The sequence below is a fragment of the Leucopleurus acutus genome, assembly GCF_964270905.1.
Source record: "Leucopleurus acutus genome assembly, chromosome: 2".
Taxonomy (NCBI): Eukaryota; Metazoa; Chordata; class Mammalia; order Artiodactyla; family Delphinidae; genus Leucopleurus; species Leucopleurus acutus.
Genome location: NC_139143.1, coordinates 15,642,074 through 15,666,562, shown reverse-complemented (window position 1 = coordinate 15,666,562; position 24,489 = coordinate 15,642,074). Strand labels below are relative to the sequence as shown.

Below are 24,489 nucleotides of genomic sequence, written 5' to 3'. Positions count from 1 at the left end.
CATTGGCAGGCGGATTCTTAACCACTGTGCCACCAGGGAAGGGGTTGATGCGGTTTTAAAACACAGCTTTCCTGCAAAGCCTTGTTGTACAGCTAGCAGCCTTATTCCTTTGGACTCTAATGACTCTCATGGTAAGCTTGTGCCTTTGGCGAAAGGAGGAATTCACTCCATTCAGCAAATATACTGGAGGCTCCACACCTTGTTGGAGTTAAGAATTCATAACTGGAGCAAAGTTGAAAGACACTACTCTTCTCATTCAGCACTACATGCTGCATTTACCACGAAAGGTAGAATCCTTTTTTTTTGAGAGAAATATCTTCCCAAACTATACTTCTGAGGTTTTGTTTTGTTTTGTTTTGTTTTCTGGGAGAGTCCAACACCAGAGGGCGATGTGAATACAACATTTTAACTAGTTTTTAAATACAGTTTATTTTTGGTGTGTAAACAAAATACGTATATTTTGTGTTCCTAACCATTAACATTTCTTCTTAAGAATTTTTTCTAGCAACTGAAATTTTATTCACTCTGTCCATTTCCCCACTTCTGCATTTTTCAAAGAATTGAAAGATTATGAAGTCATTCATTCATTTAACATATTTATTGAGTACCTACTATATGCAAGATATCATATTAAGGTTTGGAGGGAGTTAGTGCAGGAATGGATAAAGGCTCATTAGAAAAATATTTGTTGGTCAACTTCTGCATACAAGGCACTCTGATAGGTACTATTGGGGCTATTAAGATGAGCCAGGCAGCTCCTGTCCTCAAGGAACTTCCAGTCTGTTGAAGAACTGTGATTCTATCTATGCTTCTCTTCTGTCTTTAAAGAGACAGGTACCCTGAATCCTTCCTCCTCCAACTATCTTTTAAGGCTTAGCTCAGAAAACCTGCTACCTTCTCTCCCCTCTCGCAAGGAGAATTGGCCATATCCTTTCCTAAGGCTCTAACTCTACTTTGGAAAGACGTAGCACATCTATGAAGAGCATTGCAGAGGGGTGGAGGGAAGAGCTGGGGCAAAACTCCTGGAAATAGGGGCTTCCCTGGTGGCACAGTGGTTAAGAATCCGCCTGCCAATGCAGGGGACGTGGGTTCGTGCCCTGGTCCGGGAAGATCCCACGTGCTGCGGAGCAACTAAGCCCATGTGCTACAACTACTGGGCCCACGTGCCACAACTACTGAGCCCGTGTGCCACAACTACTGAAGCACGTGTGCCTGGAGCCCGTGCTCCGCAACAAGAGAAGCCACTGCAATGAGAAGCCCGCACGCTGCAACGAGAGTAGCCCCCACTCGCTGCAACTGGAGAAAGCCCGCGCGCAGCAACGAAGACCCAACACAGCCAAAACTAAATAAATAAGTTTTTAAAAAAGAAAAAAAAAAAAAACAACTCCTGGAAATAGGAGTGCATTCCGTATGTCCGGGTTAATCCGGGATTGTCATCCCTAGGTTTCTAGAAGCAGAAATGTGAGAAATATGCTAGAGAAGAGGATTTAGGTCAGATTGTGAACAGACTTGAATTTCAGTTACAGAAATCTTGGCTTTGTCGTGTAGCCATGGATAACATGGGGTGCAGTGCTTGGGAACAGCATGAGTTGGATTAGAAAGATGTAGAAAAATGGAGGGGGGGAGATCAGTTAAACCACTAGTTAGGAGATTCAGGCAGAAAGCTTTGAGAACACAGAGATGATTTAAGGTTGGAACCAATAGGTCTTACAAACTTATTCCAAGCACTCATATGCAAAATCGTGGTATTTTTTTGATGACTAAAAGGGTTGTATAAATTACTGTCTCTCGTAACAGTAACAATTCAAAGCTCAAAGGGCAGGTGCCCTGTTATGCTTGTGTTTATTCATTTATTCCATAGACAGCTGTTAAACATCTATTCTCTGCCAGGCCCTGAACTGTGTTCCAAGCATTTTGGAGGTGATTAAGACAGGGTTCCTGCCTTCAAGGAGCTCACAGTTTAACGGGAGAGATACAATTATGTACAAACAGATATGAAAACACAAAAGGATGGCACAATAAGAAATGCCTCCAGGGAGGAGGTGATCTTTCTGAGTTTCCAGGTGAAAAAAGATGTGTAGGTGTGTTGGGCCAGGGCTGTGGGCATCCACATGTGTAGTGACATAGGATGGTGACCAGATATAAAGAAATAATTATACATTACACTGACCCCAAAGAGCATTCAGTTCTCTAGTAACAGCTTCTCTGTGTGGACAGTGTTCTGTTTTTATGTTCCATGTGATTCTGTTATGTGGGACAGCCTTCCCATAGGGGGACAGGATTGTGAGAGAAGGCACAGGCTAGAAACTGTGATAACTCAGTGCCAGTTATATTGGAGAATCCATTTTTTATACGACTCAAATATTTTTCAACTGAAAATTAACACTTTAAATTCTGACCAATGAAATAGTTACATTCAGAAGGTGGAAAAACTAAAGAATGTCAATCTATATTAAATCCCATATTGATAAGTGTGACATGGTAAGTTCAAAACCACTCCAATAAATGTCAAGTTTAATACGGAACACCTCTGCCTGCAAATAAGCTCTAGGAGTGAAGAAAATAGTTACAAATAAAAATTTGAACCCTTTAAGTTCTCAGTCATTTTTTAGTTACTCAGCTGGGTATATAGAAAGGTGTGTGGAAAGCATTATTTTTCTACAAAAATCTAAGGCAGGGTTACTATTTCTTTCTTCTTCTTCTTCTTCTTCTTTTTTTTTTTTTTTTTAAATGTTAAGCACGTTCCTTTGCAGGGCTTAGAAATCTCTCTAGTCCAAAATTGAACAAAAAAGCCCTCCCCTTCTGCTTTTTTCTGTCAGGCTGATGAAGCTGTATAGAAATGTAAATGTAATATAAGGATGTATGTAGTAAGCTAGCGTTGCTCTCTTTCTTAACCCAAGCTCCCTTGTTAAGAAAATTCTCTGATTTTGCTGTGTGTGTACATCTCATGTGAGGGCATTTAATTAGCTACAAGTTACAACAAAGACTTTCGAAAGGAAAATATATCTGTGGTGCAGATGCTTTTATTTTCATTTGGCGAACAGCTACGTTTTTAACTCCCTTATCAAGAGCTGCATGAACGGCCCAGACTAAATTGGGAACATTGCCACACTGTTTGACAAATAGATTTTTTGTAAACTGATTTAGTCTTTTCATTGTTTGCATTTCATTATATAGCAGGCTTCATGTCACAAAATCAGTATTCATTCAAAATAGAGAATTTAGAGATAGGACTATAGCCAGATAAAAAATATTGCACAGGTCAGGCCTGTTAAACATAGAATAATATAGCAAGTCAGTGATCCAAAGGGTGTTCTTCAGCCGGGAAGGGGCTAACATTCCCGAGGTCAGGAGTCAGTGAAGACTTAAGATGTGGCCACATTTACAAGACAATCTACAGGGAAGAATAGTGAAGGATGAAGACAGCTGGCTGGATAGAGTGCCGAAAAGAGACAGGTTTGTTATTTGCATTCTCCTAAGGGGCCAGAAGTGGGAACTTTAAGTGCAGCTGTGTCTTCATCTGTTCTGAAACACTTGCTCATCTGAGCTTGGGACTCCATGGCCCAGATAGAAACTGACTTTGAAAAGAGGTTGCTTTTTCATTTTTCTTCGAAATCCTTTCTTTTGGACCAGGGGGTCTCAAACTTGAACATGCATTAAAATCGCCTGGAAGATTGGATAAGACACAGATTGCTGGGCCCTGCCCTCAGGGTTTCTCCAGTTGGGGTCTGAAATTGTCATGATCAGTTTCCAAGTAACAGGGATGCTTCACTTTGAGAACCACCTGTATAGATCACATATGCCAGTCCCTAGAGAATCAAGAATTAGCATCTCAAAGCACCTACTATTTAAATCCACTGGGCAAGGGCCCTGGGCAGCTCTGCTCCTCAACCTCAAGTAGAAAGTCCGAAAGATCACTGAAGGCACTTTATGTACAGGAAGCTTCTTTGCTAAAAGAAAATTATTAAAAATTTAACTTAGGGACTTCCCTGGCGGTCCAGTGGTTAAGACTTCGCCTTCTAATGCAGGGGGTGCGGGTTCAATCCCTGGTCAGGGAGCTAAGATCCCACATGCCTCATGGCCAAAAAACCAAAAAAAACGTAAAACAGAAGCAATATTGTAACAAAATTCAATAAAGACTTTAAAAATGGTCCGCATCAAAAAAAGTCTTAAACATTTTAATTTAATAATTAAAAATTATTTTAAAAACTAAAGCTATAATTTTACGACATCTTATTCTTGCCTTTTTAGGAATTCCTTCATGTTTCACACAGCCAGGCAGCTTTTTAGTTCGGTTTAATGAGTCTTTGGAGATCACCTTTTGTGCACTTGTCCTAAGAAGCTGGGATTATTTATAAAGATGAACAGGACACAAGTTTTATTCTCAAGAAGCTTATAGTCATGGAAAAATCAGGCAAATAGAAGGAAAAAGTCAACAGCATTTGGTTACTGGAGGTGTTAGAAGGATGGTGGGGTCTCTGTCCCATAAGAAGCTTCCTGTGATCTCCCCAGGGAGAACTAAGCATTAAGGATAAGTAGGATTTTGCTAAACAGAAGGACTGGGGAAAAGCAGAGAGAAGTGAGATATGGGGCTGTATGTTCAGGAATCTGCCAGGAGTTTGAAAGTTCTAGAACTTTTTCCTTATAAGGGAGCTGTTTTTTTACCTCTCAGCTCTGGCACCTGGTATCTCTGTTTACTGCTGTGCCCCCCACTCATTCTACTTTTTTTCTCCCACATTAAATTCCATTTGGCCGTTATCATCTGTGAGAAAAATCATCCACATTTGCTGTGAAACCATTCAAACGATGCCTAAGAATTTAAGGAAGAAAATGAAGAATAAATTTTATTGTTTATGATCCCACGTTAATATTTTAAGCGTTTCACATCTGTTTTTATTCTGAAGCACCGTGTTAAGGTAGACTTTTAAATGATACTGAGCACCTCAGTGACAGAACACGTGGTTCACTGTTTTCTCCTAGATGCTTGGCGGTATTGCACTCATTTTAGTTAAATTTCATAAACGGATGGATCTGTGAAAATTTAGCTCCTCAGCATTACGTCACACAGAATTCAAGGCCCGCAAATGCTTTTCAGTGTACCCTAAGCCACTTTCCCATTGCTTAATAGCACCTCTCTTTTCTCTCTTTCTCAATCTTGCTTGCAGTTTGGAATCACCAGTGGACCTCTTCCCCAAAATAGCACTGTGTGGATCTCAGAGATTCTGACTCAGGGAATTTGGGTGAGACTCAAGCTTCTATAGTTGTCAACCCCCCCAGGTGATTTCAGTGTGGATCCAGATTCTCTCATTCTATGATTATCCTTGGGCTTTGGGATATTAGCATGGTCTCAACAACAAAAAAGGTGATTCCTCTTCCGCAGGACCAGCTGAAGGTCTAGAAGTCACTTGCATTTAGTGACTTGACATGTAACGTAGGCCACTGAGATGTCTGTAGGTTAGAAATAGTGTTTACGGGGTGTATGTAAGAATAATCTTCTCTTACATGTGCGTAGTTTACAATGGCCTTGGATTTACATGATCTCGTCTGTGTTTACAATAACCATGTGAAGTAAGCAGGGCAGGTATTATCTTTTCTCCCCTCTTGTTAATTGTTCTTGCAGGTGATAACGCTAAGACGAAATAATTCAGGTGCTTGCCAATAAGCTGAGGAACCAGGACTGCACCTGAGCCATCCCATAGACAACTGGATGCTTTCACTTACATTTCCTTTATATGGTTCAATAATGGTAAAATAATGATTCCAGGTCCTGTGCTAAGCAATTTACCAGTGGTTCTCCCAGTCTCAACTTTGGCAGCATATTGAATTCACCAGGAGATTTAAAAACTCCTGATGCCAAAGATTATAATTTGGTTGGCTGAAGTGTAGCCTGGGGAATCAAGAGCTTTCAAACCACTGATATATATAGACCCTTCCACTGAATCTTCTGAACACCAATATGAGGTTAGAGTCATCACCATTTTAAAACTGAGGAAACTGAGGCAGAGAAGCATTTAATCCAGCAGCCCACCAGTCCACCAGCTAAAGAATGGCAGAGGCCAGACCCAAAGCAAGGAATGAACCACTGTCTGTAGCTCTGAGTCACCATATTGTTCTCTCACAATTTTTTTTTTTTTTTTTTTTTTTTGGCGGTACGCGGGCCTCTCACCGTTGTGGCCTCTCCCGTTGCGGAGCACAGGCTCCGGACGCGCAGGCTCAGCGGCCATGGCTCACGGGCCCAGCCGTTCCGCGGCACGTGGGATCTTCCCGGACCGGGGCACGAACCCGTGTCCCCTGCATCGGCAGGCGGACTCTCAACCACTGCGCCACCAGGGAAGCCCGTGTTCTCTCACAGTTTTAAGGTTTTTACTGCAGATCTTGCAGCGTAAACTGCTGAGTAAAAAAAGTTTACCTACACTAACTGAAAAAAGAACGGAATTTAGAGTATTCTAAAAGCTCGAGAGCCGCGGCCATGTCTGGGCATTAGCCTTAGCAGTCAGCAGCAGTGTATTTATTTGCTTATTTTGGCTTTGTTTTGTGTGACTTTATTCATTAGGCTCAGTGCATCCGATAGGGATCCTCTAGCCCAGTGGTCCTCACGTTTAGGTACCAGAATCACTTTGAGGTTTCGTTACAACATGGATTTCTCAGGGCCAATCCCCCTCCACCAGATCTCCAATTCAGTAGGTCCAGGGCGGGGCCTGAGAATTTGCGTTTCTAGGCAGCTTGCAGTTGATGCAGATTCTGCTAGTCTGGGCTCCACACTTTGAGAACCACTGCCCTAATCCAATGCCGTTATTCACGGAAGCCCAATGAGATGAAAGGCCAGCCCCAAGGTCACAGATGATGGAGAAGAACACTTGCTCCTCAAGTGTTCTTTCCACAATGTCTCACATCTCTGGGCAAGATGGGGGAACTTCAGAGATTTTCTTCTTACTCCTCCCCTAAAATTCAGCTTGACTTTAACTTGAGGGGATAAATATTGGTGTTAAAATTCTCCTCAGCGCTTTAGAAGCATCAGATTTTGGATGGATTATACAGTCTAGAAAGGTGACTCATTAATACACCAGGAACTGCCCCTTGGGAATTTTTCTTCCTGTTGTCTTTCTCAAGAAGAGATGAGTACAGTGACGCAGAGAATCAAGCTCTTAGGTAAATAATTCACTTAACTGAGACCACTCAGTGTCACCTAAGGTTGTAGATTTATTTATCAATATGATTTTAAGGATTCAAAACTTGTAAACAGTTGTTCTAGAAGCTTTCTCATGGACGGCAAAGGTGAGGAGAAGGCAGGGTTTTGCCACCACTGTGCAATCCTTTCCTAAGTAAAAAGTGAATACTAAAAAATACCGTCAACCTTTTCTTTTTATCTACTGGGTGGGGTGAGGGGGCTGGAATTCAGCAATAACAATACTCCTTCCCTCATAAGTCAAAATACAGTTTCATTTAATGAGTAGTTCATTGTGGAAGAATAAATATATAAGCCCCATTAAAATAGTGGCAGGATTTCTTGAGAGAAACATTGAAACTCATTTACAAAAAAAAAAAGAAAAATATCAATCAGCATGAATGTGACAATTTTTGCGCAAATCAGCTATCTCTTGGGAGAATATTTATTGAGGCCTTAAATGTCCAGATTACAGTACTAGACAGAGCCCAGATGATTAAAGCCCATCAAGAAGATTACTAAATGGAAAGCATAGAGACATAGGACAACCTACCTTGATACAAGCCAGTTAGACCCGTTAGTGCAAAGCATTGTGGGACACAGAGAAGAGAGCCATTGATTCTGCCTGGGGACCCCTGAAGGAGGCTTAGAGAGGAAGAGGCATCTCAGGTAGCCTCAGAGGACTGGAAGGGTGTTTACCCTGTGGATTGTTTTGCTAAACACCATAGCTGACCAAATAAGAGCCAGAATTAAAGGAAAGGAACACTTTCTTTGCAATACTAGAGAGTTTATTTATAAATATGTAACTTTCTCCCCCAGTAAAAGTACAGGAATTAAGTCTGGTGAAAAATAAACAGAATGTTTACACTTACATTCTGTACATCTCAAAATATTGATTGGAATTGAATAATTGAATAAGACTAACTGCTCAATCGATGGAAATGAGGCCAATGGTGGGGCTGAACTGGAAAGCTCTAACCACAGAAAGAGCCCATTAAAGAGCCCATTAAAGCTAATATTGTCTCATTTAATCATCTTTGCTAATAGAGAAAACAAAATGTGGCCATGTTTCCTTCCAAGATCTTCTTAGCAATCATGTACGCAGGCCCAGGAGCACCTGGCAGTATGCAATGCAGTCCCCTTCTACAGAATTCTGGAAAGATTTGAGAGGTAAAATAGAATAATTCAGAAAAGAACGCTGATGTTTATAACGCTATTACGTTATATAGGTTGATCACAGTTCTTTTTTACTAATGAGGAAATCTTGGAAACATTCCAGGCAAATAAGGTGATTTTTAAACTTCGTTTAAATCTTTACAAATTGTTGTTGCTTCTTTTTAAATGAAGAATCGTTTTGCTCCTTCTTACGTCTCTTTTCCCTGGCTTAGATATTCTACCATTAGACTATGGTTGCATTACTGTGAAACTTGGGGTAGAGAAACTAATCAATGAGGAGGTAGACCAAAGCTTTCTGAGTGAAACCAGTTGACAGAGAAGGGAAAATGAGACTTCAGTTTTCCTTTTTGTACTTTAAATTCTCACCAGCATTATATGTGTTTATCCCAGGAAACTTACACAGGGCAGTACAGATCAGGCATCCAAAAGGTGTGTTTCCTCAATGAGAAAGGAAGAATAAGGTGTATAATTGGTGGAAGCAGGTTTATTCCACTTTCCTAAAACAAAACTATTTGTTGGTGGACAAAAATGCATACTAGTGAATGGTTTTCCATACTTCGTGCGTGTCTTTTTTAAGAGGATGCATCAAGATTTATGGGAAACAGAGATTAGGAGCACAAGAGATGTAGAAGTTAAAAAACAAGAAATTCAGGTCCTGACTTTGCAGCCTAACAACCAAATGTCTTTGGGCAATCCAATAAATTCTTCAGACCTCAGTTTTGTCATCTACAAAATGGGGATAATAATAATAGAGTTTCTCCCTGCTTCACAGTGTTGCTGTGAGGAACAAAAGATGCTTGTGTGAAACAGCTTTTATTAATGTTAAATTATAGCAAAAATATTAGCTATTCTACCTATTATATTAGAAGATTTTCTAAACAGCTAAACTTTTCTACCTGGCTGTATTTTAAAGCTGTGAAGATTGAAAAACCTTCTTCCTTTGTTAAATGTTACTTCTTTATTTGGTGTTCCAATTTATCGAAGGGCGAAGTAATCTGTTTCTTTTCTCACTAATGAAAATCGTCTTTGATTTATTTAGTTTTCTAATTCAAGTGGTAACTGAACTCCAGAAAAAAACGGTGTCTTTAATTATGTTACTTGCTTTTCTGTAACACAAAGTTTGATTGGATAAAGCTTGTGATACAAATAGCTGTGCACTTAGGGACAAACTACAGGTGAGATAAGAGCCCCCGGGGTTTTAATGTGAGTATTGTCCTCATGTCCCCCTCCCTGTCACCATTCCTGTTATTATCATCTACTAGCAGATGAGAAAGGAATTCTGTCTCACTCTCTTTTGCATCGAGAGTGTGGTTTTCTAGAAGATTCTTTTTGGGTGTCTCTGATAGGATGCAAAGTTGTATGTTCTCATCTATGTCTTCCTCTTGGAATGAAACCACCAAACAGAACACACAGGACTTGTTTAAAGAATTATGGGCAGCAAAGAGAGGTAGAACGTGGCCTAGAGGCAAGACCTTTGCCTTTTTCTGCTGATGAATTAATTCCCTTCTTCCTCTCCCGTAAGAAGAGAAATCCTTGCTGAAAGTATTCAGTGTTCTGTGCTGCTCCAGCATAAGACCACGTAGAAATAGAAGATGTGTGGCCCTTCATGGGACCCTTGTCCACATTTAACCAACCAAGGAAACCCTGGAATCCTTAATATCGAAAATTGTATCTTGCATACAAGGGCCAGTTTTGAATGCTTTTATAAAAGAAGTATTTGTTTTCAGGACATATCTGGGATATCATGATTTTTAAATGCATTTCTGTCAGGTTAAATAAGAAAATGTTTTCATGTTACCCTGGTAAGGGGCACAGTTTTAGGTACTAATATGGCAGCTTTATTTGTTTGCTTGCTTTTGTTTTGATACTAAATATTGTTTTTCACTGTCCAGTACTTAGTCGATATGAATATTTGGAAAACAGAAAAGTAGAAAGATGAGAAAGAAAGTGATCATTCCAAGTTGCCCCTTCTTAACTCTTCGAAGAAATGCTAGAATACGTTGGTAGAGCAGGCTGTGACCTCTCATCCTGTCTTCCCTTTTGTCTTTTTCTACCTCCCTCTTCTCCATTTACTGTTTTAAAATCACTTTATCTTTTTGAATTTCCCTACGTTACTCTAATAATCCAACTGGATTAAGACACACAAGAAGTACGGAAAAGCATTCCTCAGCATGCGTCTTTGCCCACCAATCTTTCCATTTGGCGGCCTCTCTTAAACTGAATAATAATAAACTGACTAATAACATTTGTCACCAGTTTAATCATTCATTCGCTCATCCAAAACATATTCTTTGTGTTCCTATAACATTGACAGGAATGTTTACCGAGTTCCGTTACTGGCCCTGGGGACACCACCAAAGCTGGTACAGTTCCACTAATGAGAGTTAGGTAGGGGTTAGAGTGGGAAAAGGAGTGGCCGTTTAACAAAAACTGAATCCCTAAAAGAAATGATCGTCAAATTTTCTCTAAAAGGACATCTAATTACCTGGGGAGAAGAAAGAGAATTTCTCTCTACTAATTCGTCCCCACTTCTTTTCTTAATATGTGACTTTTTTATCTTTCTAAGCTTTTGGAGAAAGTAGAGGACAATTTGGACATACACTTGGGTATTTGTCTCTTGGGATCAGATGTCCCTTGGCTCTTACTTGGGACCTTTGTCCTTAGGGGGCTCCGATCTCAGCCAGAGTTCTATGCACTGGTATATAGTCAACAATTGTGAGAGTTACATTAGTAGCTTGTTACTATGTTAGCACTGGAAAGGGGAGAAAATGGAACCTTTTCTAATAGGAGCTTTTCTACTACCTGGGTATGTAACCTGGGTTAAGGCTCTTAACCACTCTGAGCCTTATTTTCCTCACCTGTAAGGTAATCAGGTTGAACTTGAAATCCCTACTGTCTCCCCGCCCCAGCCTGTAATTCCCCGTGGCCCAGACCTTCAGTTCTGCTGTAGATTAGTGGCCATTCAATGTAACAAGAGCAAAGCCTTGTGAAGAAATTGAGTCCTTGGGGTATCTGATCAAAGGAACTCCTGGGTGAATGAGCTTGTACCAGGGATAGTAATAAAATCAACAGCTGTTATCGATGGGCCCGGTAGGGTGAAGGGTTGTGGAAGAAGTGTCTTAAAGAGAAAAGGAGGAGCAATTTCTCTCTCCCCTTCTTGCTGGTAAACAACGTACAACTGAATGCTTTGGCGAGTCGGCAGAATTACTTAACTTTTCAAGTCTGTCTTCCTCATGTTCAGGCCCAAAACGTGATGGTAGCTTTAAGGGGGCAACCTTAATTTTTCCCACTCATTACATGGAAACAATAATATGAGGCAGTGTTATAGCAAGCAGTTCATATCATTTTATGGCAAAAGTTACTGATAGTGTCACTGGAGGAATATTTGCACTTCATTTTCTTTTCTATATTAAGTACCTTGAACTAGTCAAAGATGAAGGCCAAATGAATTGTCAATATCAGTCTCTTCTATCTCTTTTTTCATTTAGTGAGATTTAAAAATCATATGGTTAACATTTATGGAGGGCTTCCTGTGTGTAGGATGACAGTAAAATGAATGCTCTAAACTGAGTCACTTCTTTTTTGATAGAAATTTATTTATTGATTTATTTATTGGCTGGGTGCTGGGTATTTCTTTATAATTTTTATTTTTTATTGGAGTATAATTAAATAACAATGTTGTGTTAGTTTCAGGTATACAGCAAAGTGATTCAGTTATACATATACATGTACCTATTCTTTTTCAAATTCTTTTCCCATTTAGGTTGTTACAGAATATTGAGCAGAGTTCCCTGCACTTTTGAAAGTGTAAGGAGTGAGTACTGTAAATTTTTAAGCTAGGAAAACTGGCCCAAGCCGGAATGCCCTTGGCCCACTGAGTCATTTGGTCCCCCCAACTAGGACTGGTTACTGTGCTAAATTGGTTTAACTCATTTAATCCCCATAATGATTTCACAAGGTGCTATTATTGTTCCTCCCATTCAGTAGCTGAAGAAACTGAGACTTAGGTGGGTGATGTGACTCTTAAGTCCAAAACCTTATCCCTCATAGTCGGAATCTGAAGCCCAGGCATGACTCCAGAGTAGGTCATTACCACCTGGCCAGAGGCTTTCCACAGTCACCTGACTTCTGCCAGGCATGACAAACACACACACTCCTAATTCATTCGCATTTGCTGGGGGAAGCAGATTTTTATCAAATGTATTCATTTATGAAAAGGAACCTCAGAAGTGTGTCACAGAGTTCTAAATCCAAAAAAAGCATAATCACCTCTTTAAGCCTCTTTATATGGACACCAGATGCTGAATATCTCACTTTAAAAAAAAAATGCTGGTCCTTGGAAAATATGGACAAAAAGGTTCACGGAAGCAAATAAGAAAAGAGAAGTTTCAAACAGTGTTGTTGTTCAAATACATCAGGAAAAAAATACTTTTGCGCTTTTTTGATGTGTCATGGATTGATCCATTTTTTAGCTTCAAATATACATTGAATGGAGTGATTAAGATGGATAATTTGATCATTTTACTAGTATCAAAGCAAGTATTGCTTACTCTGAAATCTGTCATATTTGTTCCACTTCTGCTCCCGTTCTCTCTCCATCCCTCCCCCGCCTTCCTCTCAGAGTTAAGCTACCCTTTATTTTGGACAACAGGATCACACACATGATTGAGTCAACAATTTATGGCTTTTAAAAATAGGGATTTCGTCCTCTCTTAGGTTTATTGTTTATCATAATCATCTTTCAAGTGAAAAGGCTAATTTACTCTTTCTATAGGAATATTTTAAGCTTGATTATCATAATATTACAGCTGCCTGAAAAGGTCTAAAACGGGACATTGACCTTGAATGTTTTCTGCATTTAGCTCATGGTGCTTAACATTCAGGAAAGAATATAACTACAACTCATTTATTAACGTGTAATCTCAAAATGTTAACTATTGCTCTGGAAATACATGCCGTGCAGATTATAGGAAGCTTGTAGGATACGAAAAAATGCAGTTGGTATTTTATCAGGGTAAGTATGTTGGAAATACAACGTAACTAGAGTCAGTTTTCCCGTTGGAGCTACTGTAGTTTATACTTTAATTTTTACTGACATTTTACCATGTATATGATTAGCTTGACAAAATGAAAATGAAGTAATCCTGAATTAATTAAACAGAAACCGAATTGCCTCTTTAGTTTCTCTGTCTTCCTTTGATCCCCCCCACCACCACCACCACACTTTCACAAACACACTGGGAAAAGAGTTTGGTGTATTATGGAGGTGAGGTAATCGCTCCCCAGAGAATGGGCTTTTTTTACATAGACTCAGTAATTTGGGAATGGGATGGATTTATAGGACAAGATGTTTGTCAAAAGGAAAGGTTTTTATTAGTGTTTCTGTGGAAGTGATCACTTTCAGTAGAAATGATTGCTTCTTGCCAATCGAGACAATAATTTAAATATCAAAGTCTGTGCCCTAGAAATGAAAGGCAACAGAAAATGAGGTTTGATGAATTGATAGAGGTCTGGTGGTGATATAAAGTAGTCATACTGACTTCGAAAGATGTCTTTATGTTCCCAGTGGGAAGGTATCTTCTGAAGCAGGTTTATAGCATAAAAAGAAAAATCCCAAAGCACAGATGAGGAAACTAGCGACACAGAGGCACACAGCTCATGAAGGGGCAGAGGGGAACCTGGGGTCCAGGCCTCTGCTGGTCCTTCAGGGTTCTTTTTCCAGGGATGTTCCTTGTGGGTTTTCTTTTGGAGTTAAAGATAGTAGTTTGTAAAAGTCTTGGTTTGCTTTTTGTAGTATAGTCTATTATACTACACATGATATATCACAGGCAGCAGGGAAGATGGTTCCAAAAGTTAAATAGCTTTTCAAAGGTTTTATGGTCTTGAAAAGATACGCAAAAGTAGATTACAAGGCAATTTGAAAATCTAGATTGGTGATGCCTTGTTTAGTTTGCAATATTTAACAAATGGCAAATGTGCAATATAAAATCAAGATTTGCTGCAGAAATAGTGTGGCAGCTATAAACATTTTCATACAGATGAGTCCTGTTAATTTTCAGAGAAGGAAGATGGGGACTAAAAATAGCTATTAGCATGCAGTGATAGCAGGACTAAGCATTCTCATCACCTTCTAGCAGCATAAGAATTCACTGTTAGAATGTTTTAGGAAATGATTCCAGACTCATATACAGTAAAATGTCTGGTATGGACAACAGGAATTTACCTTTTGTTTGCACTTGAGTTTTGTCTGTTGCCATTTCATTCTTTCAAATGGAAATGAAGGATATTTTCTGCTTGGTGTCTGTGCTTTCATTGGGGCCTGGGAATGAAGTTGTTTGGATATTAAGCTGCATTGTTTAAAGAAGAAGAGATTGAAACTATGCGTGTGGACCCTGGGTCTGATGCCTAATAGACTGATATTAACTAATTTGTTAATATTCTTTGTGAAACACTCATAGGGGTCCTTTTGTCTGGTTCCATTTATCCTGCTTTGGGTAGACTCCTTGTGGTAAGATTGTGAAGTGTATAGACTGGTGGGCAAAAGTGTTTATTCTAGGCTGTTTATCTGTTCACTTGTTTCGCTTTTTTAAAAATTTTCCCCAAATCCTTTGTAGTTGAGATTCTTAAAGGCTTATGCTCAATATTGCACATGGTGTGTTTATTTCCTGTGATTATCCACTCTTTCCTCCTTCAAGGTGAAAAAGCTCTGTGACTAGGGAAGATTCTTGAGATGACTATGCTGTGTGTTTATAAAATATTCTGGAAGCTGTCTCACAAGTTTAGTGCAGTCGATATTAGTTTAAATTGGTTAAACTGGATTCAAGACAGTAGGTGTAATCTTAGGTCCTTGACTTGTAGAGGTGACACATTGATCCTGAGGGAAAATAAACCAGCTCTACAAACCTAGTGCACCTCTGGTCATTCAGAAAGCTAGTTCAATGGACGCTGCACCTTGCATAGATGAAATACGGTTAGCGAAAGATCTGTGGGGACCACACCGTGTATGTTTGTACATGGATCTCTGTGAGCACAGAAAAAAGACTTACACATGAATATGAGTCTAAATATGTTTAAAAGTAGATACCAACACAGTCAAATGGTTCATAATGGGTCAAATAAGTACCCTACGAGAAGTAAGAAAATTCTGGAAAATAAAAGATAACTCTCATGAAACGTGGTGACTTAACGTCCATCTGTAAATAACTGACTACAAATCTTGTCTTTAAAAGGCCATTTCAGAGGCGTAATAAGCAGGTTCTGTCACAGGATGATAATGCAAAGAAACTGAATAGAGTACAGTATTCTGTACAGGTACAAGATCTGAATGTGCCGAGTACATTAAGATCCATTGATTACATTAAATAATTTTTATTTTTTTAATGTCCCGGGACAAAATAAGAATGAAACTTTTATTTGCTGTATCTTTTTAAAAAAATGTACGCAACTGGATTTATTAATTACCCTGAGAATTTTAGTTTATTCACAAATCAAGGTAGGAATCTTTGAACCAAAGATGTTTTTCTGTCTTTGTGAAGCAATATTTCCCTACTTCTTTTATTGTATTTTAGAAAAATCATGTTTCTTTTTCAAATGCCTTTTTATTTTTTTTAAATTATAAAATGATTACATGTGTCATTTTCAATTGAATAGACAAATCTCTTTTTTCCTTCCGAGGTGTCTGCAGAATGCTTGGATTTTCTACATCTCAAAGCTCTTTTAATTCACTGCTCACAACCAAATTTACATCTTAATTGCTGAGTTCACATTTAACAATATAGACAGCATAATGCTACTGGTAATTAAGCTTTTACTACCTGCTTTTGTATAGTATTCTTAGGCACAGTTTTTGCTATGTGAGTTCTCCACTAGAAACTTGTATGCATTTAGACCACAAATAAAAGGCATCAGGCCCATATCTTAGATATGGCTAAATACATGGCAGGGAAATTGCTTTCTTCTGTTGGGGGGACCAAATCATATCTGGCATTTTTATATTCTGAATGTTAATGCAGCTGTTCTAGTTTAGTGTTTTGTTTTTTAAAGGCCTAGAACATTTGAGAGGCTGAAAGACCGAGCTGAGTTCTGATCTAGTAAATTTAACACAGACTGGATATCTCAACTAATTTATTTTGATCTCAGAGATTATACTGTTTATATCATGTAGGACTAATATGCAGTAGAGCTGAATTATATCAAAATTTCAGGTCATAAGGTAGCAGTTATCTCTTTGCCATAAATAGCTGGTAGCTATTCCATTGTACATTTGCTAGTATAAAAAATCCTGTATTTAAAAATAGGACTTAAGAAAATTCTTTGTTATATGGAAAGTAAAAACAGGCTTATACACTGTTGGAGAAAAAAGACCCTTCTCTTATATTCTCTTTTCTTTAAAAAGCACTTCTGTTTGAAACTAGTCCTTATGATGACCAGACTGTGTGATGATTTACAAAATGTTTCTGGGTTGATTTTTTAAAGCATTCAGCGTGTGTTATATGTTATAATTATATAAACTGCATTTTATTTGAAAGATGACGTTTGGGGTAAAAATCATATATACTTGTATATATGATTTGGAAGCTTGGAAGCTTACATTGAAATAAGTATATGATTAAGAACACTTTTAGTGCACCAGTTAGTAATGTTCTCCCTACAAAAAAAAAAAGAAAAAGAAAAAAAAGAAAAAAGCAGTGTTTATTTTGTCAAAATGCATTGAGACGGTTTCAATGTACTACTTCCCCTACGGCCCTCAGGGTCCCACCCCTGAAACTGGAGCAGCAAATTTGTTCTGCAGTTGTTTACCTTTGTTTTGAAAAGCTATGCATTGTATATCTATAGGTAGAGAGACAGAAGCAGGTAAAGAAATGTTTACACATAGAATTTACATAGGCATTCTCACAAACTGCATTGAGGCACGCTTTCCTCTTCTGTAGTTGTATAAAACTGCATTCCACCTAAAAGATGACGATCCCACTTCACATGCCCGAACAATTTAGAAAGCATGTCTTGGATTTTTTTTTTTTTTTTTTAATGCCCAGTAGAGATCAGGGAAACAGGCAACGACATGATGACGGATCAATGAGAAAGTACAGCACTAAATAAGAAGGAGCCCCCTCCTGTGGAATAAAACACAGACTACGGCAGGACAAACTTCATTCTCTACCTTCCGCAGAATCCTTTCCCAAATTAACTGAGAGTCTGCGTGAGTTCTTCTGTGCAAGGCAAAAGAGATCTTAGGTGAGAAACCCAAGACACATCCCTCCAGTGCTTAGAGGGTTAAATTAGTTAGGTTTCTTTTCTCGCTTCCCGGGGCGGGGGTGGGGGGAGGGAGGGAGTAAAAAAGATAAGAAAAAAAAAAAGAAAAAGAAAGAAAGAAAAGGCAGAGCCCAGTATCTACGGGCAGCGTTTCGGTCTCCGGTCCTCGCTCTTTCTCTCTCCCGTTCCGTCGCCAGCCCCTTCGCGTCTCTGCACCCTCCGTACCTGCCTGCTTCCGCGGCGCCTCGCAGCCTCCAGTCGCCTCCGTCCTGATTGGGCGGAGACCCCCCAATCGGCTGCGCGCCTGGGCCGGTGGGACTGCATATGTTAAGCTCTACTTCATATTAATAAGCTCCAATCGGGGCTTTAAGTCCTTGATTAGGAGAGTGTGAGAGCTCTGGTCCCAACTGGCTGTGCCTATAGGCTTGTCACCAGGAGAACATTTGTGTTAATTGCGCTCTGCTCTGTCAAGGAAACTTTGATTTATAGCGGGGGTGCGCAAATAATGGTTGCCGGTCGCACATGGATTCGGTAGAACTTTGCCTTCCTGAATCTTTTTCCCTGCACTACGAGGAAGAGTAGGTACCTTTTTCTTTCCTTTTTAAAACTCGTCCTGGGGGTGAGAGTGTGGGGTGAACGGAATGGATCTTGGCGCACGGATTCAGGTAATGCCCTGGGTATGTCGTGCGTGCACGAGCGCTTGTTTGTGTCTGTCTTGTGCCTTTTGTGTTGAGGGTGATCTCCTAATTCAGTAAGTCGAGAATTGTTCTCTGACTACAGTGTTACCTTTGAGGCAAAGCTCAGTGACTGTCAGTAAAACAGCTGGGTGACAGTCACTTCTTATTCAGGTGCTAAGAATAGGCACTTGGCACAAATGCTTAGTGAACTGTTAAAATGCATCTTTTACTAGGACCCATTTTCCCAAGGAAAAATGTTTTAAAATACAGGATTCAAAATGATTTATACTATTGAGTGCCTCTTATGTATTTGCAGTTTGACAGATATTTTCAGCTCCCTGTCATTTCTTACCGCGCAGAGTTAGAGGCAAAATTGCACATTTACTAATTCTCCTTCAGAGAACAATTTAAAAACTAGCCCTGTGCAATCCGGGGCTAGAATAATGTTATTTGCATGGTTAGCATTAAGTCAGCACTTAACTGACAAATCAGTCCATTAAGTAACATGAGATTTTAACACATTATAAATATTTAAGGGGAGGAAAAAAAAACTAAGGAAGAAACAGTAGTGACTTTCTAAATTTCCCCTTGAATAGACAATGCTGAGATTGTGGATTTGTTTCATGTATCGTGTCCAGAAAATGCAGAAAAGTACTTTTGTCCTTAGATGCAGTTCAATTGGTATTTATTAATATCTTTATGCACATGGAAATATACATATTTGGATTGCCCAAGGTGGGGGACATGTGAGTAGCGGGTAAAAGGAGTAAATTAGGCATTCTTGTGTAAATGAGTGGGTCATAAACTTAATTTCAACCCACCGTTGAAATATTAGTTTATCACAGGAGCTGTCACTGGTTCCTGTTTCTGTTGAGTCAGTTGCATGGCTTTGCTTTCCCATTACAGTAATACCAACTGTTATAATTCTGAAAAGAGTGCTCTTGGCAAACGTTTCTCTCTATAGATTGTGAAGAAAATATAAAACTCTCCAGAGGAGAAGGTCGTGCATTATAGGTAGATGTCCACTAGCGGTCCTTAGTGACTGCATATTGCCTTGGTTTGTAATTAAGCAAGAGATGAAAAGTGACTTGCAGTCTCAGTGGCTCCTCGTGTGTGTGAGTGTGAGTGTGTGTGCGCGTGTGTGTATGCATGCTCATACACACATACACACTCACACAAGGGATATTAGCCGAGGGATGGATTTAGGAAGAACTGAAAGGTTGGAAGGCAGTGCTTGCGTCAGTAGTAAACACTCCAGGGAAGAAACAACCTTAAATTGTGTGAAAATATAAATGAAAAATAAACAAAGGTAGGACTGCCCACTCAAGTGAAGTTTGAAGGTGAGCGCGCCGGAGGCTGTCCCACTGGAGAATTTCATATGTCTTCATGTCAGGAAGAATGCATTATCCAAGCTCACCCAATTCTGAACTTTCTCTCATAAATAAATAAGCAAAACAAACTTTAACCCCCCACCCCCACCCCCAGGCTTCTTTGTAGTTTCCTTGAATTTAACTTCTTATAGCTAATTTGAATAATTAGTTTAGATAAGCCTCTTAAAGCAGACACATTTAAATGAAATCAGGACACATGTCCTTTTGGCTTTGGCGCAAGATTCAAACTAGCTTTCTTTTTGGCTCAATTAAAAGTCATCTTTAAAAAATACAGATTTATTGTTTGCATGCAGTTCTGATGGTTACGTGGTTCACCGGACAGACAGAAAGATCTAATGCTTAGTAACGCATCTGCCTCTCTGTCTCAATTAATAAACCACAGAATTTATACATGCTATTAATATTCATAGTAAAGTGTGCTGGGTTAAACCCCATCACGTGTGAGTATACATGGAAATGAAACCAGAGTTATGCAGTTTCAGAGGAGAATATTGGACAATTTCTGCTTTGGAAGCTGTTAAAAAGATTCATGTAATTTATTGGCCACCATTAGGAGAGCCTAAAATGTTAACCTATAACTATGTATTTTTTATTTTAGGAAATGTGCCAGCACATTAAAGAGCATAATACTTGAAAGCTTGTTTCACATTTAATAGCAGTAATAACTGATAGCATAAATAGATGAAAATAATATATCTGCTCATTTTGACATATGTGTCAGTCTAATCATTGTAAATGAGTGTGCTCATCACATGATTCCCTTTCAACCTCTGATTAAAATGTAACATTGACTACAGGATTATAGAGCGGACTTAATTTTACTGACTGTTTTAACAGTTGTCACAGCTGCTGGAAGAAGGAAAGGCAATTGAAACACTCCAAAACAGGCAAGGCGAGGAGGGAACAGTTCAGTAAATTTCAGCCTGATCATGGGAAGACAGACGTCCAAAATTAAACAGATTTGTGTTTTAAGATTCCTGCTTGGAGCTATGCAAGTTTTATTTTGTAAGGTTTCCTCTTTCTTTTTCAGGGTTTTGCTTCTTTTCTCTGTCTCATCTCTCCCTGTTAAAAGCTAAAAGTAAATTGAAATACAACTATCCAAAAGTAATACTATAATGTCAAAAAATACATGGGATAAAAATAGGCAGGAAGGAAAAATGTATGCAATGACAGCAACAACAAAAAGCCTAAACCAGTGGATGCAATTTTTTTTAAAAGATGGGAGCTTGCCTAAGTCACTTTAGATGTGATTTTATTTGAGAACTATGGACAGAGTCTTTAAGTTTATTTTTCTAAGAAGGAATCCTTAAACTCCAGACTTGGAGCTCATATTACTTTTCCTTCCTGTTTCTTCTCTGTAAATCTGTTGAAAACACCTGCAGCCTTAAAGGTAGGGGTTTTCGGATGATTTCTTTGTGAATTGCTGGAAGTGACAACCAGCTGCCCTCAGGGGTGAGTGTTCCTAAGCTGTAGAGTCTCGTAACCTTGCCCATCACATCACTAAAGTAAACAGATTAATTCTATTTCTCTAAAAATTAAATAATTACTGTACATATCCCAAACTATATATAGTCGAAATAGCCAGACAGTGTGGATTATGTAACATATGATTTTTCTCCTTGGAGTAAGCAAAAAGTGGTCTGAGTTAATGGAATCAATGTTGGATGGGAGTGGTGAGTAAGTGCTGGACACCCCATGCTTCACTAGCCCTTTGTGTCAGTGTATTTATGTACAGATTGGGTGGTAAGTTTAGAAAGCCTCCGTTTACAGAAAGGGCTGGAAAACAGCTTCCCATTTCCTGGTCAGAGGCAAGGGTGATGGTGTTGGCTGGTTCTTATAGTGATGGGTTTCTCATCTTCATGTGTTTATGGCACTGCTGCTTTATTTACTGAGCCTAGTGTGTTGCAGCGGTAATTAACCCATGTTATTAGCAAAGCCCTTGTGAATATCCATTAATTCTCTTGCATGGATGATCATTTTTCCAGTGTTTTCCCCCCAATACGGTATCATTGTTCTTTTTTCTTTTTTTAAATTCTAAATTGATGGCCTTTGACATATTTATTTGATTTAATCTGACCTGGGATGTATATTGGCCATCTTATAAAGAATGGTATTGTAATTCAGCTTTAAGAAATGCTAACAGAAGCCAGAGAAAAGATTTTTTGCTGTTCTTTTCAAAGCAAAGAAGAAAATAAAGGTTTAAAAAGAAAATAATGCAGGAAATTAGTTTTAACTTCAAATTTTCCAGATCTTAGAATTTATGTTATTTTGTGCCTTTGAAGTCTTTTAATCAGATTTCTACTGAGTTAAGAATACTTTAGGCATTTTTGTAAAATATCGAGCCAGCAGAAAAATACTTGTGCTTCTTGTGCTGAAAAAAGATAAGGACCATCTCATTAGCTGGGGCCATACTTTTGCAATTAATTTTAGGTCCGTGGTGCTATTCATCAAAGGGGGCAGGTAACTTCTCTATGAGTCTGTTTAACAATATTTTCACAATACCTCACTCTTGCAAGAACTGCAGACAAAGAAGAGGACGTTCTTTGGGAAGGTAGGCATAATGCCGAACCTCAAGTCTGTATCACTTGTGAAAAATTCCTCAACATTTGTTTTAGCCTAGTGACTAAACAAAGTATTTCTTTGTTTGACTTCTAAAGTGCTCTTCAGCACTCAATGTTTTGCTTATATTATTTCATAAAATAAATTAAAATCTGTGCTTATGGTCGATACTTTGTCATACAAGTGGCAATTCATAGCCGTGATTTCTCTGACACCAATTAATATCAAATAAACTTTTGAGAATCACCTATCAAGCATTTTGAAATAAGAGGACGGCATCTCACTAGAACTTTCAAGTCATTGCAGCAGATAAGCTATGCTCTGAATTTTGCTTCATAGCAAATTCATGGAAGAAAGAAACAATACAGTGTTGATCTGGTATAAGTGCATACGAGCTCCGGCCCTAGTCAGCTCTCTGGAGAAAATCTTTGATTACCCTGGCCCAGTTTGTTCAGTTTTTATCTCTTTTACATCCACTGGCCTTGTATTAAATTGTCATTGTCCTAAAGCACATGAGGTAGAAGTGAATTGCTGTTTTCTACATTCTCTGACAGTGAAATATTTAGGTTCTTCTTCTCCAATCATACTTATGTGTGTATTTGATAGTCCAGGGATGACATCCAGCATCTCTGCTGCTTGACATTTTTTCTTACTGCATTTTGTATGTTTTGCTGTTGATTATTGTTTTCATAGCCATGTGTATATGGATGTCCACGGTCTATACCATTATAGATAAAGATACACATACGCTACTTTAAAATCTAAAGCAGTCAATAGACTATACCACACACACGTGTGTGCCTTTGTGTGCATGTATAGTATGCATGTGAAATACATATATATACACGGGAAGAGGTATGTATGTAGAATATAGATATGCTGCTGAGAGTGTTCATGTAGATTTATATAATAAAGTGGATCTCAAGTAGTTTTCTAATCAGTAAGTGTCCAGTTAAATCTGCCAGGCATAATTTTAACCTGGAATTAGTATTTCAGGTATTTACCAAGTCTGATTTTAAATTAAATTGGTTTAACTACTATGTAACAGACAGGTAACAGGTAACCTAATACATTAATTTGTTTCTGATTTTATAAATTGTTAATTATTATCATTTAAAAATTCAATATCTAGACATCATAAATAATTTGTAAAATAGGAAATAAGCCACTAGTACTAAATACATAGTTTAATGGTTTGGGCCCATATCCAAGAAACAGTTTTGAATAAGCTCTTGGCTACACTGTTTTCTTATACAGTTGGGCCTGACAAATATATCTAAATGTAAACATGATACTTTTAAATAAATGCAAAATATAAATTTCACTTATCCTCACTACATAAATGTCATTTTCTTTTTTTTTTTTGCTAAAAGCACATAAAGAAAATTAATAAGTCTTATATCCATATAAAGTACATCATAGATTTCTGAATTTCTGAATTTTATTCTAAGAGGTAAGTTTGAAGGTCTGTGATTTTGATTAGTAAATCTGAATGAGTGTTGAGAGGAACCACTTATCCAAATGCTCTTTCTATTCAAATTCTTGTTCTAATTCATATTTTGTTTAAATTCCTAGATTCATTTCCTGCCCTTATTTGTTTGTATAGTACTTTAACAAATTTAATGTTTCTCGTTTTTAAAAAAATCCTGCTGTTTCTTTATGCCAATCCGTCTGCTGAAAGTTAGCTCCTTTATTATCTGAGGGTGTCAAGTGACAGCCTTCTGCCTTTTGAAGGATTTACCTGGCATCTTATTCTTGTTTCAAGTTCATTTTAGACTTCTACTTTTGAAGTCTGGGAAACCTAGCTAATAAGAATAATTTCCGTTCAATTATAACAAACACATCCTTCCTCTCTATGTTTTTCTTTACAGAAGTGCCAGATGTTTCTTCTCCTCTGATTTGGACACTATTTCTCAGTATTTTCCGAATGTATTTTCTAATCAATTATACAAAACCATCAGCTTGAGAAGGTTTAGATTGTGTGTGTGCTGTGTATGTGTACTATTGCATCCCCCCCTTTTAATTTTTTTAAAAAATGTTTAAACGTTTGGAGGGAACTTGCTTTTTATGTTTTGATTTTTCAAATATTTTGCCATTTTAATTGATGGCAATACACGTATATTTGGAAGATAACTCACTAAGGCAAAGCAATAAAAGAAAAAGTACAGTTTTAAATAAATTGGCTTCTCACTGGCCAATTAAAGTCCATTTCAATATACTGGCATAGATCTATGTGTGCATTTGAATATAAATACATAGCACGCAACAC

At 38.4% G+C, this 24,489-nt stretch overlaps 1 protein-coding gene across 3 annotated transcripts in view; it reads left to right on the top strand.

Annotated features, from left to right (window-relative positions):
• ESRRG (estrogen related receptor gamma) overlaps positions 1–24,489 on the top strand; it is a gene marked incomplete at both ends in the record, with an annotated part of 493,979 nt that overhangs the window by 262,221 nt on the left and 207,269 nt on the right. For 2 of the 3 annotated variants that reach the window (XM_082834454.1, XM_082834453.1), the window contains one exon: positions 18,116–18,171. The exons of the other annotated variant lie outside the window; for it this stretch is intronic. In XM_082834454.1, the coding sequence (XP_082690580.1) occupies positions 18,116–18,171 (56 nt within the window). Of the gene's footprint in view, positions 1–18,115; positions 18,172–24,489 lie in introns of those variants that run through there. 3 annotated transcript variants of the gene reach the window in all.